General features: G+C 37.8%; 1 protein-coding gene across 4 annotated transcripts in view; it reads left to right on the top strand.

The window, feature by feature from the left end:
• Positions 1 to 13830, top strand: part of HECTD2 (HECT domain E3 ubiquitin protein ligase 2) — a 106722-nt gene that overhangs the window by 22624 nt on the left and 70268 nt on the right. For all 4 annotated transcript variants that reach the window (XR_002785466.2, XM_010589113.2, XM_064269575.1 and 1 more), the window contains exon 2: positions 12326 to 12458. Coding sequence is in view for 3 of the 4 variants with exons in the window: in XM_010589113.2 (XP_010587415.1) it covers positions 12326 to 12458 (133 nt within the window). In the remaining variant the exon portion in view is untranslated. The remainder of the gene's footprint in view (positions 1 to 12325; positions 12459 to 13830) is intronic.

The raw sequence follows: 13830 nt of genomic DNA, 5'->3' as shown, positions 1-13830 counted from the left end.
GGTGCCGTCAAGAAACACTGCCTGGTCCTGCGCCATCCTTACAATCGTTGTTATCCTTGAGCGCATTGTTGCAGCCACTGTGTCAGTCCACCTCGTTGAGGGTCATCCTCTTTTCGCTGACCCTGTACTCTGCCAAGCATGATGTCCTTCTCCAGGGACTGATCCCTCCTGACAACAGGTCCAAAGCATGTAAGATGCAGTCTCGCCATCCTTGCCTCTAAGAAGCATTCTGGCCGCACTTCTTCCAAGACAGATTTGTTTGTTCTTTTGGCAGTCCATGGTATATTCAATATTCTTCGCCAACACCACGATTCAAAGACGTCAACTCTACTTTGGTCTTCCTTATTCATTGTCCAGCTTTCACATGCACGTGATGCGATTGAAAATACCATGGCTTGGGTCAGGCGCACCTTAGACTTCAGGGTGACATCTTTGCTCTTCAGCACTTTGAAGAGGTCCTTTGCAGCAGTTTTACCCAATGCAATGCATCTTTTGATTTCTTGACTGCTGCTTCCATGGCTGTTGATTGTGGATCCAAGTAAAATGAAATCCTCGACAACTTCAGTCTTTTCTCTGTTTATCATGATGTTGCTCATTGGTCCAGTTGTGAGGATTTTTGTTTTCTTTAAAAAAAAAAAAAATTATTTTTTTATGTTGAGGTGCAGTCCATAGTGAAGGCTGTGGTCTTTGATGTTCATTTGTAAGTGCTTCAAGTCCTCTTCACTTTTAGCAAGCAAGGTTGTATCATCTTCATAACTCAGGTTGTTAATGAGTCTTCCTCCAATCCCGACGCCCCGTTCTTCTTCATAGGAAGAAGGACCCAGCAGTCTACTTCTGAAAAGAATTAGCCAGTGAAAACCTTATGAATAGCAGCGGAACATTGTCTGACAGTTTAGGAGGCTTGAAGTCCAAATTCAGAGTGCTGGCTCTAGGGGAAGGCTTTCTCTCTCTCTGAGATCTGGAGGAAGGTCCTTGTCTCTTCTGAGCTTCTGCTCCTAGACAGCCTTCATGTGGCTTGCATCTCTGTTTCCCATCTCTGCTTGCTTAATCTGTTCCTTTTATAAGAGATTGATTCAAAATACACCCTATACTAACTCTGCCTCATTAACATAAAGACAACGTTTTCCCAAATGGGATTATAACCACAGGCATAGAGGTTAGGATTTACAACACGTATTTTTGGAAGACACAATTCAATCCATAATACTTATCTTCAGTCTACAAGAGCTGGTTGGGTATTTATTCTACTACTATTTAGTCTTCACACACATCCAACCCACTGTTTGTATTTTGGCCAAAATCCAAGCTTCATCATTAGTGTTCTTCTGTAAGACTCAGAGATAACATTTATAAGGGTTGTAAAATAATATTGTTCTATTTTAATTTAGTCTGTCTGTAGTCTGATGTCATTAATACCCTATGGCTTCCTCATTTGATTCTCCACTTTTCAGTTAGTTTACCATTGCACAGCATGATGTCCATGTTTTCTCATGAAAGTATTAGGTTAAGTGTAAGATTTCTCTTGTGCAAGCTGCTATGGGGCAACTGTTGAGGGTTTGTTTGTTTGTTTTAATCTGTAGTGCTGTGTCAACCTGTGAAACTGTCCATGATTAATTTTATGTTATCTCAAGTATAAACTGTCAGGAGCACAGTCATCTTGCAAGCAAAAGGCTTACCAAACCAAGGATTTTTTTTTCATGTTTTTTTAGCTTTTTTTTTTAATTACAAGGAATAGGATTTAAGCACTTAATGATTTCTTAAGGAAAAAGGGCATTTATTGGAATGATGCACTTAGATTAAAACCAGAAAGCAAACAGGAACAGAGGCAATGCTGTAGACTAGCTGATGTCTGTCTCTCTGCTCTTCTCTCACCCTTGGCTGGCCAGTCTTTCTCATATTTCTCAGTCTAAAATCTTGAAAGATCTGGTCTGATTGACTTACTAAAATGCTTCAGTGCCTTTTGTGCTAGGCCGCCTAACGTGTGGCCACCCAGCCTACACATAGGGTGCCTTTGGGTTGAGTGCCTACTCCTGCTTCAATCCCTGGCCATCTCTGCACAAAGAATAGCAGTAGTGCTTTGGGGACCATGAGTGGGACAGTTTAGATAGAAAGGAACATTGGATTTGGCAGTCAACAAAACATGTTCAGTGTATTTCCCCTCAAACCTTTGTACCCTTTCATCCACTGGCCTCTCTCTCTTTCGAGTAAGAAATAAAGCTCCTTGACAGAGTAATCCCTGCTCATTGCTTTTTATTTCTTATTTTCCCAGTTATTTGTCAATTCATTTCATATAGTTTCTGACCCCACCACTGCTCTGACTCTGTTGTCTCCAAGTCTCCCAAGATTTTATTCCAGTCATTCCGCTAGACACTTATTGGGCCTGTCCACTCTTTCTCATGTAATATTATTGACCACTTTCTTCTTGAAATTTTATTTTTTCTTAGTTTAGTTTGTAACACTTGACCTTCTGTTGGGTTTCTTGCCCCTTTGGCCATTCATTCTCTTTTTTTTTTAAACATTGTGTTTTAAGTGAAAGTTTACCCAGCAAATGAGGTTCCCATTAAACAATTTTTATTCAAATTGTTTGTGACATTGGTTACAATTTTCATAATGTGTCAGCATTCTCATTATTTCCATTTTGTTTGTTCTTCCTTTGGTATAGCTCCCTTCCTCTCCTTGCTTTCTTGTCCTTGCTTTTGGGTAGATACTGACCTTTTGGTTTCATGTAGTTGGAGCTTAAGGGAGCACATTAATCACAGGTGATATTGTTTATTTTGTAAGCCAAACTATTATTTGGCTTCAGTACAGAGGTCAAAAGGTATCTTAGGACAGTAGTCTTAGGGATTCCTCTAGTCTCTGTTTGACATTTTTTTAGGAATTAGAATTTTGTTCTACATTTGTCTCCCATTCTACCCAGGGCCTTCTATTGTGTCCCTGGTCAGAACAATAGGTAATGATATTCAGGCATCGTCTAGTTCTTCCGGTCTGAGGTTAGAAGAGGCTGTGTTTGTTGTGGGTTATTAGTCCTGTGGACTAGTTTCTTTGAGTCCTTGGTTTTCTTCATTCTCTTTTGCTCCAGATGAGTAGAGACAATTGTATCTTAAATGGCTGCTTGCAAGCATTTAAGACCCCAGACGCTGCTCACTAAACTAGGTTGTAGAACATTATCTTTATGAACTATACTATGCAAATTGAGTAAGTTGTCCCATGAGACTATGGTCCTAAGCCTTTTAACCTAGTAAACCAATTCCGTGAGTTGTTTGGATATGTATAGGAAGCCTTTATAACTGTGTCCCCACGTGATTTCTTATATATGGAGATATATACTGCACAAACAAGTGTATACATATGCCTACAAATACGCCTATACATGCTCTTGCACGTACTCATTTATGCCTTCTTATACTTTTTTTTATACATATATATGCGTACATATCTACCTGTGTAACCACAGGTTATTTTTGTTATTGCAGAATTGTATATGTTAAAGCATTTACCAAAATTGTTCCTTTATCTTATGTACTTCTTAGTGTCTTCATTTACCTTGGTCCGGTTGTATAGACTTCACCCATATTTGGTATTGCCTTTCCTATCACCAGAAATAACAAGTGTCCATTATCTAGAAAGTGATTCTCCCTCCCACCCCTGGTAGCCATCAAAGAATGTTGCTTTCTGTGTGTATATCTATTCTTGACTTTTTATAACAGTGGGACCATACAATATTTGTCCTTTTGCGATTGACTTATTTTGCTCAGTATAATCCCCTCCAGATTCATCCATGTTATGTTTTGAGGACTCTTCATTATTCTTCATAGTTTGATAGTATTCCATTATATGTATGTAACACAATTCGTTTATCCGTTTATCCATTGATAAACCCTGGTGGCGTAGTGGTTAAGAGCTACAGCTGTTAACCAAAAGGTCAGCAGTTCAAATCCACCAGGTGCTCCTTGGGAACTCTGTGGGGCAGTTCTACTCTATCCTATAGGGTCACTATGAGTCAGTAATTGGCTCGAGGGCAGTGAGTTTGGTTTGGTTTTTTATCCATTGATGAGCATTAAGTTGTTTCCATCTTTTACAGTTATGAAAAATGCTGCCCCGAGCTTAGATGTGCATATGTCTATTTCTGTCACTGCTGTTACATCTCTTGGATATATAACTGGCAGTGGGATTGCTGGATCATAAAATATTTGTATTTCTAGCTTTTTGAGGAAGTGCCATAGTGTTTTCCATAGTGGTTGTACCATTTTAAAATCCCACCAGCAGTGTATAAGAGTTCCAATCTCTCTACAACCTCACTGGAATTTCTTTTCTGTTTTTTTTTTTTTTAATCATTGCCATTTTTTGCAGGGATGAGATGGTATCTCATTGTAGTTTTTATTTGCATCTCTCTAATGGCAAATGATTGTGAGCATCTTTTCATGTATTTATTGGCTGACTGAATGGCCATTCATTATTAATATCCTTTGTTAGCACATATAATAAGTGTCAGGGTTTTCCATGGTTCTGTCCTTGTATTGGAAACCCTGGTGGCATAATGGTTAAGAGCTATGGCTGTTAACCAAAAGGTCAGTAGTTTGAATCCCCCAGGTGCTCCTTGGAAACCATATGGGGCAGTTCTGTTCTGTCTTATAGTGTCGCTGTGAGTCAGAATTAACTTGACAGCAGTGGGTTTGGTTTTGGTCATTGTATTGGTTTTCCACTGCTGCCTAACAATAACCCTGTCAACTAGAAAAATTCAGTTACTTTGGCACGAGCAGCATGCTTTTGCCTAGTACGTATTGGTTCCTTTTCTGGTTACTTACAAATCATGTTTATGTAAAACCTGATCTTCTAGAATTTTCTTCAAGTTTTTACATAATTTAAATCTTCTTTACACTGAAGTGTCAAAATATGTCTGTTCCCCTGAAATTTGAAATTAAGTATTTTACATTGTTCACTTATTTTGTAGTTTTTGGGAGGGTGCTCTGATTCTCAGTATACTTCAGACTTGGACCTGAAATGCATGTTACCATTTTTGCCATTATTTTGGCCCTGGCTGCCATTTCTCTTCATTCTCTATTACTACTGTCTATTTAGTTTCCTTCATTTTTTGCAGTAGATTCCTACATGGTCTGTGCTTCCAAAATTACACCCCTTCAGTATATTCACTACACTGTTGCCGGAGTAATTTTTCTAAAAATTTAAGTATGGTCATGTCAGTCCCATGCTTAGAAGTCTTCAGCAATCTTTCCCTATCCTCTGGTTGTTAGTTGGTGCCACTTCAACTCATGACAACCTTATGTATAATGGAACAAAATGTTGCCTGTCCTGCACCATCTTCATGATCATTGCTATGCTTGAGTCCTTGTTGTGGCTGTTTTGTCAGTCCATCTCATTGAGGGTCTCATTCATTTTTATTGGCCCTCTACTTTACCAACCGTGATGTCCCTTTCTAGCAACTGGACTTCCCTGATGATGTGTCCAAAGTAAGTGAGTCAAAATCTTGCCATCCTCACTTCTGAGGAACATTCTGGTTGTATTTCTTCTAAGGCTTACTTGTTTGTCATTCTGGTAGTCCACAGTATATTCAGTATTCTTTGCCCACACCATGGTTCAAATGCATCAGTTCTTCATCTGTCTTCATTTTCATCATCCAGCTTTTGCATGTATATGAAGCGATTGAAAATACCATGTCTTGGGTCAGGCACACCTTAGTTCTTAAAGTGAAATCTTGGCTTTTTAAAACTTTAAAGAGGTCTTTTGTACATACTTGCCCAATGTAATACATCATTTGATTTCTTGACTGCTGCTTCCGTGGATGTTGATCGTTGATACAAGTAGAATGAAATCATTGACAACTTCAGTTTCTCCTTCGTTTATCATGATGTTGTTTATTGGTCTAGTTGTGAGGATTTTCATTTTCTTCATGTTTTGGTGTAATCCATACGGAAGGCTGTAGTCTTTGACCTTCATCAGTAAGTGCTTCAAGTTGTCTTTATTTTCAGCAAGCAGGATCATGTTATCTCCATATCAGAGGTTGTTAATGAATCTTCCTCTAATCCTGGTGTGTCATACTTCATCATATAGTCTAGCTTCTTGAGTTATTTGTTCAACATACAGATTGAATAAGTAAGGTGAAAGGATACAGCCCTGCTACACACCTTTTCTAATTTTAAACCACATAATATCCCCCTTTTTATGTTCAAATGACTGCCTCTTGGTCCGTGTACAGGTTCTGTATGAACACAATTAAGTGTTTTGAAATTCTCATTCCTTGTAATATCCATAATTTGTTACGATCCACATAGTTGATAAAACACAGGTAAACATCTTGCAGGTTAGAATCAATACTCCTTAGCCTCTAGGTTTCATGATATGGCCCCTGCTTACCCCTCCAGTCCCATCTTCCTAGACCATTCTTCCTCACTGACTCTGTTTTAACCACATTGCTGCCCAGATCCTATTTTTGCTGAGTTTTAGATAACATCCATAAAAGTTATCAAGAAAAAAAAAATCCTTGATATAGGGCCGCTATGAGTTGGAATTGACTCGACAGCAATGAGTGTTTTGTTTTGTTTTGTTTGGTATTTTGAGTTATTGTAGATATTTGCAACTAAAGCTCTATTACTAAGGGGACTTTCACTGTATAAGACTTGGATGACCTCATTTTACAAGTGGATTACTATTATTATCACGTGTAAATGAAATCTATATTGCATTCAAGATTTGGCATTTGTTCCCACTTTTATTTAAGGTGTTCTGACAGGGCAAGCCATTCAAATAAGCAAACTTGGCCCTAGTAGTTAATAGAATTCTTAATTTTAATTAATATTAATTAATGCTGATATATATAGCAAAGAATGATTTACTTTTCAAATATATAGTTTATTTAGATTTTATTTTTCTAATCAACAAACTCAACAAACTACTACTGTGAACTTGAGCATATTGCTGTAATTTACTAATATGTAAATTATATAATTTACTAAGACTATCTTATAGAAAAATTTGAGTATTACTGTCTTATTTACCTTTTTTTCTGTCTTGGAGTATATTCTGTCATATCTTTGGGCATCTACATTGTAAGTCTACTAGGAATTAGAACTGATAGTTGTTGAATGACTTTGTTGATTGAATCAGTTACTCGTTATTTTGTACTACATCCCACAGGTGAACCATGCACTGTTTTTTGGGACTTCCTTTTATTAAAAAGGGGTGGAGGAAGGGGATAAAAAGAGAAGAAAATATTGAGTAGACTGCTGGAACAGCAAAGGTTTCTCTGTAGTACACTTAGCTTTTCTGTTTATGTTAATTTCTCCTGGTTAGGCTATTGCTCTTAAAGCTACTAAATTTATTCAACTTACATTCGTAGAAGTAGGGAAAATAATAACCACAAAAGGTTATCCTGAAATTAAATATGCTGTTGTGTGTAATACACCTACTAGCAAATAGTCAGCCCTTAGCGACTGATCGCAGCTACAGCGAGAGACTCTGTGGTATGGTGATTTAGGAATATGGACTTCATTGTCATACAGACTGGAGTTTGAATTCTGGTTTCCCACTTACTAGCTCTGTGAACTTGGGCATGGCACTTCAGTTTCCCTGTAAAATGGGGTGTAAGTACATATCTCATAGGAATTTTATAATCCATATAAAGCACCTAATATAGTACCAGGGAGCCCTGGGGCACAGTGGTTTTAAGCACTTGGGTGCTAACCAAAAGGTTGGTGGTCAAAACCCACTAGCCACTCTGAGGGAGAAAGATGTGACAGCCTGCTTCCTTAAAGTTTACAGCCTTGGGAACCCTGTAGGGCAGTTATACTCTGTGCTGTAGAGTTGCCGTGAGTCAAAATTGACTTGATGGCCACAGGTAATACGACACCAGGCGTGTAACATACACTCAATAAATGACTTGTTTTATTATGTTGTTGTTATAGGAGTAATCATATTTTGAGGAGCCATTATGTCCTAAGTTTATTACAAAATGCCAGATGATGTCATCTCGTTTATGATTCTGAAATTTCACTTTCATATCCTACATTTCTTAGAAGGCTACTTTATTTTAATTAGGTACTGTATGTAACTATTATAGGCTGGATCATGGAAGCTAACCCTACCACAGAAATACTAAATCAGCTAGACTTCACTGAACCGAAATCTAGCCAAGAATCAAGGAGCAAGCAAGAGCAAATAAACAAAAACAAAATCCATGAGTGGCCAAAGATACCATGCACAAAAAGTTACATTATGTAATTTTCTCATAGCAGCATCCTTCACGTTCTCATTTAGTGCCTATCGCATCTCTGTTGTTAGCTAACTGATGGGGGTCAGTCTTAGACAGCCTTGGTTTCCTCATCTGTTAAGGAATTAATTAACTGATTGCTAAAAAAAAATCTCTTAATCCCAGAGATGTTTTAATTCTGTATGTATTGTATCTGAAATTTACTTACTCTGAGTTCTTTTCATACTGATCTCTCAAGGAAAAAAAAGGAAAGGAGGGGAAGGAAGAAAGAAAGAAAAACATAATTCATTTCTTCTAAAGTGCAGGACCTACGCAGAAGATTAACTATATGTCAAGCTCTGTGATGAATAAGGAATTCCTGGTCCAGCATGAAGGACCAATACGAAAACAATTATAATTTCAGTGGAATAATTGAAGTAAATTACAAGCATAAATAAGAATGAGTGATATTGTGGAAGCGACAGCCACCCGAAGAAACTTCACAGAGAATTTGTGATAGATTAGTTTATGCTACAGTTACAAATTAACCCCCAAGAGTCAGTGGTTGAATGTTGTGATGGTACATACCTAATGTTGGTTGGCAGTGACTGCTCCACATAGCCACTTAGGGACTCAAGCTGATAGATGTTCTGATTTCTCCACTCTTAGCCTCCATGGTTGTAACAGACGAAGAAGAGAGAGAGGAGCTAGCAGTTTGCCTGCCTTAAATGTGTTAACACTTCTTGGCCCAGAAGTGACAGAAATTATTTCCACTGTGTCTATTAAAAAAAAAAAAAACACGTGGCTCCATCTAACTACAAGAGAGTGGAGAATGTGGGAGAACTGTGGATATTTAGTGAGTGTAAATGTTTCTGCCACGTGACATATAAGCTGATTCTGAAAAGATAAATAGAAATTAATTTGGTGAATGAAGGAAGAGATGAAAAAGAAACTCTCTGCTGTGAAAGCAAGGAAGTTACCTTTAGAGTAAAGAAATGGATAGAAAGACGTTAACTTCTGTATTCTAGTACAGGCAGTCCCTGGGTTATGAACGTCCCTCTTAGGTACAACCCATAGTTAGGAACCAGCCTCTGAAAAACCTGCTGTTAAAAACTGGAGGTATGTACAATGGTTCATAATAACAAAGGGGCATTACTTTGTGACATGCATCAAAATATTGTTATTACTGTGTTATTATATGTCTTACTTATCTAATACTGCTGTAACAGAAATGCCACAGGTGGATGGCTTTAACAAACAGAAATTTATTCTGTCACAGTTTAGGAGGCTAAAAGTCCAAATTTAGGGTACCAGCTCTAGGGGAAGGCTTTCTCTTTCTTTTGGCTCTGGGGGAAGGTCCTTGTCATCAGTCTTCCTCTCAGTCTGGGAGTTTATCGGCTCAGGGACCCCAGGTCCAGAGGATATGCTCCACTTATGGCCCTTCGTTCTTAGTGGTAGGAGGTCCCTCTCTCTGTTCGATTCTCTCTTTTACATCTCAAGAGAGATCGACTCAAGATGCAGCTTAACACTGTAGATTGAGTTCTGCCTCATTAGCATAACTGCCCCTAATCCTGCCTCATTAACACCATACCACTACTACTACTCCCCATGTGTATGTCAGTTTGTCATACTGTGGGGGCTTGTTTGTTGCTATGATGCTGGAAGCAAGCTACCTTGCTTCCTGAAAGTGAAGATGATTTGAAGCACTTACTGATGAAGATCAAAAACTACAGCCTTCAGTATGGATTACAGCTCAACATAAAGAAAACAAAAATCCTCACAATTGGTCCAATAAGCAACACCATGATAAATGGAGAAAAGATTGAGGTTGTCACGGATTTCATTTTACTTGGATCCACAATCAACACCCATGGAAGCAGCAGTCAAGAAATGAAACAACGCATTGCATTGGGCAAATCGGCTGCAAGAGATCTCTTCAAAGTGTTAAAAAGCAAAGATGTCACCTTGAGGACTAAGATGCACCTGACACAAGCCATGGTGTTTTCAGTCGCCTGATATGCATGTGAAAGCTAGACGACGAATAAGGAAGACCAAAGAAGAATGGAAGCCTTTGAGTTGTGGTGTTGGCGAAGAATATTGAATATACTATGGACTGCCAAAAGAACAAACATCTGTCTTAGATAAAGTGCAACCATAATTCTCCTTAGAGGCAAGGATGGTGAGACTACGTATTACATACTTTGGACATGTAATCAGGAGGGATCAGTCCCTGGAGAAGGATATCATGCTTGGTAAAGTAAAGGGTCAGCAAAAAAGAGGAAGACCCTCAGCGAGATGGATTGACACAGTGGTTGCAACAATGGGCACAAACATAGCAACGATTGTGAGGATGGTGCCAGACCAGGCAGTGTTTCATTCTGTTGTACATAGGGTTGCTATGAGTTGGAACCAACTCTACAGCACCTAACAACAATAATTACTACTGCCCATTGCCCTTGAGTTGATAACAACTCATAGTGACCCTATAGGACAGAGTAGAACTGCCCCATAGGGCTTCCAAGGAGCAGCTGGTGGATTTGAACTGCTGAGTTTTTGATTAGCAGCCTGTGCTCTTAACCGCTGTGCCACCAGGGCCCCCATTAACGTCGTAGAGGTTAGGGTTTACAACACAGAGAATAATCACATCAGATCACAAAATGTACAGCCACACAATACTGGGAATCATGGCCTAGTAAAGTTGACACACATTTCAATCCATAACATTGTGTTAAAGATGTTTAAGTGTATCTGGATGTGTTTCTTTAATGTTTTTTATGCATAGAAGGTACATTATATACTATATACTAAGACAAACATTTGACTGATGTTAGATACAAACCGTACTCTTCCGATTTACATAAAATTCAGCTTAAAGACAGATTTAGGAACAGAATTTGTTTGTAATTCAGGGACTGCCTGTATGCATCTAGAAGCTGAACCAAGAAAACCAACCTGTTGCGGTCGAGTCGATTCCGACTCATCGCAACCTTATAGGACAGAGTAGAACTGCCCCATAGAGGTTCCAGGGAGCACCTGGTGAATTTGAAGTGCTGACCTTTTGGTTAGCAGCCATAGCACTTAACCACTACACCACCAGGGTTTCCAGAACCTGAAACATAGTATATAAGGAGCTGAGAGCTGTAAATAAGCTCTGAGACAACTCTGTAGCTGAATCTCTTACTGATAACATATTATTATTTATAATTATAAATTACAGATTAATTTTATGTATTATGAATTTAATAGAGTGATTGTTTTGTGGAAAATGTGTAAATGGATAAATTCTATGCTTTAGGAAGTTTGCTTTGTGCCTAAGGATCCCTAAGTGCTTTAGCAGGATTTTTTTTTTTAATCCCGGTGGCACCTACCCAGGATACATTAACCGTGCTTGTACTCTGGGTAATTGTACCCCTAAGTCCTTATCTTTTTGCTTGAACTTTTTTAAAGTTGTATCACATGACAGGAAAGCCTTCAGTAAATCAAGCTGTGAAGTACCACATGGAGATTAATTATTAAAAATAATTAAAATAACATTTGTGGAGGTCACAAAAATAGTATTATCTAAGTCAGGGCCCTGGTGGCACGGTGGTTAAGAGCTTGGTTGCTAACCAAAAGGTCAGAAGTTCAAATCCACCAGCCGCTCCTTGGAAACCCTGTGGGGCAGTTCTACTCTGTCCTGTAGGGTCAACATGAGTCAGAATTGACTTGACAGCAGTGCGTTTGGTTTTTATTTTTTTGGTAATATTAAGTTCTTAACTAATGTAAAGTTAAAATAGCAGTTGACGTTAATGGAGTGTATACTACATACAAGGAACTGTGCTGCTTTTTTTATGTACTTTAGTTCAGTTAAACCTCACAACAACCCAGCGAGTTAGGTGTTGTTATTATGCCCATTTTCAAACTCTATCAATTTGTAAGCAGTTAAATGACATGGCTATTTTCATTTTATACTTAAAAACAATTTGGTCCTGGAGGATAAGTCATTTCTATATGCATCAGTTTTATAAACCTGTCTATCATCAAATTAAAAGCTCTATTACAAATGTTAATGATTTTTATAATAAAATAACTCAAGTATGGCTAATAGGAACTATTTTGCAATATTAACTTTTCTGTTTTTAGGGTTCAGACAGAGGAGGAGCCAAAGGGCAAATTTCCACTTTAAGCGGTTTTGTTTCGACCGTTAGCCAGAAGAAAGAAGCTGCCGAAAACAGAAGTTCACCGACACATCTTGTTTTCCCTAACATCAAGAATGGTAAAAAAATTTAATTATTATAATTACTAAATGCACACATTAGTCTTCATATCTTGGCTGAAACTATATTATCAAACTATTAAAAAGTAAATTTTAAAATCTAATTTTTATTTTCTCCTTTTGAGAAAATACTGGTTTTTAGTGAGAAAATTTATTAGGCATTTAGTATATGCAACTAGGAAAATATTTAAAAGCAAGTAAAACATGTTACGTCCCTTAGGTATCTAGTGTAATGGTATTCCTATTACTGAAATTTTTTAGCAAGTACCCCCGATAAATGTATGTTTACTTATAAATTATAGGTATATGTATGTTTATTTATAAGTTACATGCACGTACTATTATATCAGTGGAGCCCTGGTGGCACAGTGGTTAAGAGCTATGGCAAGCTGCAGCTGCTAACCAGAGGTCAGCAGTTCAAATCCATCCGCTGCACCTTGTAAACCTATGAGACAGTTTTACTCTGTCTGGTAGGGTCGCTATGAGTCAGAATTGACTCGACGGCAATGGGTTTGGTTTTTTGGTTTACTATACTATTATGTTATGTACCTTATAAGACACATAAAAATAGAAAATTTTAAAGGACAAGATAAAGATAAAACAAGCCATATTACACACTTATAAAAAAATCAATGGTACAATAAAAAGTTTTGTCTAATATGCTTGTTGTTTTTAAAATATATCACTTTATTGTACAGTAATTCAAACATCTGGTTCGAAGTTCAGTTTTGTTCAGTACTTGTTTTTAATGTCTGTCATTGCCAAGAAAAGACACATCGCGTATATTAGGTCGGCTGTGCTTATTATCAAGGTACTAAATTTTCAACCCATCCATAAATTTTGCTATAGCTTTTGTTAAAAATTGACTTCAAATTTTTCATCTTCCCTGTTGTCAGTCATTCTTTCAGACTAACTGGTTATCAAAAAATTGGTTCCATATCTAATCCATAGTTTATATTCGGATTTGTCCACTGTCACTTATAAATTTTTTTGCCCTGTTGCAGGATCCAGTCTAGGATCACACATCACATTTAATTTGTCACATTTCTTTAGGCTTCTTTATCTGAAAAGTTTCTTAGACTCTCTTTGCCTTTCTTGACCTTGACATCTTTGTGGCACCAGGGCTCCTTTAAGAGTATAAGCTAGTTATTTTGTTGAATGACCATTAATTACGATTTGTCTGATGTTTCCTCATGATTATATTCAAGTTGTACGTTTTTTTCATCAATACCAGAAGTGATGTACTTTACTGTGTCCTGAGTGCATCATACCAGCAGGCACACGTTGATTTGTCTCACTGTTGGTGATAGTAACTCTGACTACTTGGCTAAGGTGATATCTACCAGGCTTCTTCACTGTAAAGTTACTGCAT

Source organism: Loxodonta africana, chromosome 16 (genome assembly GCF_030014295.1).
Source record: "Loxodonta africana isolate mLoxAfr1 chromosome 16, mLoxAfr1.hap2, whole genome shotgun sequence".
In the NCBI taxonomy this organism is placed as follows: domain Eukaryota; kingdom Metazoa; phylum Chordata; class Mammalia; order Proboscidea; family Elephantidae; genus Loxodonta; species Loxodonta africana.
The sequence above is the reverse complement of the archived record's forward strand: the minus strand, read 5'-3'. Positions and strand labels throughout refer to the sequence as shown.